At 36.9% G+C, this 1,276-nt stretch overlaps 1 protein-coding gene across 1 annotated transcript in view; it reads left to right on the top strand.

Moving 5' to 3' along the window:
• The window catches only part of LOC107588256 (myosin-IIIb-like), a 179,350-nt gene that overhangs the window by 24,498 nt on the left and 153,576 nt on the right, over positions 1 to 1,276 (top strand). Inside the window, exon 10 of the mRNA XM_016276289.1 lies at positions 1,198 to 1,269. Within this exon, the coding sequence (XP_016131775.1) occupies positions 1,198 to 1,269 (72 nt within the window). The remainder of the gene's footprint in view (positions 1 to 1,197; positions 1,270 to 1,276) is intronic.

Raw genomic sequence — 1,276 nt, 5'->3', positions numbered from 1 at the left:
ACCGGACATGTCACCCATTGAGCATGTTTGGGATGCTCTGGATCGGCGTATACGACAGCGTGTTCCAGTTCCTGCCAATATCCAGCAACTTCACACAGCCATTGAAGAGGAGTGGACCAACATTCCACAGGCCACAATCAACAACCTGATCAACGCTATACGAAGGAGATGTGTTGCACTGCATGAGGCAAATGGTGGTCACACCAGATACTGACTGGTTTTCGGACCCCCCTGGACCCCCAATACAGTACAACTGCACATTTTAGAGTGGCCTTTTATTGTGGCCAGCCTAAGGCACACCTGTGCAATAATCATGCTGTCTAATCAGCATCTTGATATGCCACACCTGTGAGGTGGATGGATTATCTCGGCAAAGGAGAAGTGCTCACTAACACAGATTTAGACAGATTTGTGAACAATATTTAAGAGAAATAGGTCTTTTGTGTACATAGAAAAAGTCTTAGATCTTTGAGTTCAGCTCATGAAAAATGGGGGCAAAAACAAAAGTGTTGCGTTTATAATTTTGTTCAGTGTATATATATATATATACAGTATATATATATACATATATATATATATATATGAGTCCATATTAAGCTAGCTGACTGTAGATCACATTCTAGTATCTTGACAAATCTGAGGACAGTTGAGATCTCTCCTGAAAGTGAATTGTAAAAAAAAAAAAGCTTGTAAATAAATTTCCTTTTTCCTAATTTAAATTTTCACATTTGATTCATTTACTTGTTGTTTTAATGTAACTGTTTGTTAAATTTGCTATCATATTTGCTTCTCAGTGAAAAATGTTTCTGCACCATTATTATTGTTATTATTATTATTATTTTTTTTTACAGTGTACTAGTTTTTCAATTATATGATTAGCAATGAAAAAAAGTACATGTGCACTATTGAATCCCACAATATGTTTATATATTTATATATTTATATTGAGAATTGTAAGATTTGTGTGTTTGTACCGGTGTTGTAGATGTGCTTTATTGCCGCTTGATGTTTCGAGTATGGATGGTTATGAATTTAGATTTATGAATTTTCAGTGTAGATGAGATGCATGTGAGATTCCAAGCCTTCTAACTGCTGTCTCTGAGAAATAATTGACACACCAAGATTTCAAGATTGGTGAGCTTTGCTTTCTATTGACAGAGTGAACGTGATGGCTTGTGTGTGTTTGTCTGTGTGCAGGTGATAGCATGTGAACAGCAGTATGACTACTCGTATGATGCCCGCTGTGATGTGGGGTCTCTGGGCATCACTGCCATAG

The sequence above is a fragment of the Sinocyclocheilus grahami genome, unplaced genomic scaffold (assembly GCF_001515645.1).
Source record: "Sinocyclocheilus grahami isolate Dianchi unplaced genomic scaffold, SAMN03320097.WGS_v1.1 scaffold100.1, whole genome shotgun sequence".
Classification (NCBI taxonomy): domain Eukaryota; kingdom Metazoa; phylum Chordata; class Actinopteri; order Cypriniformes; family Cyprinidae; genus Sinocyclocheilus; species Sinocyclocheilus grahami.
The sequence above is the reverse complement of the archived record's forward strand: the minus strand, read 5'-3'. Positions and strand labels throughout refer to the sequence as shown.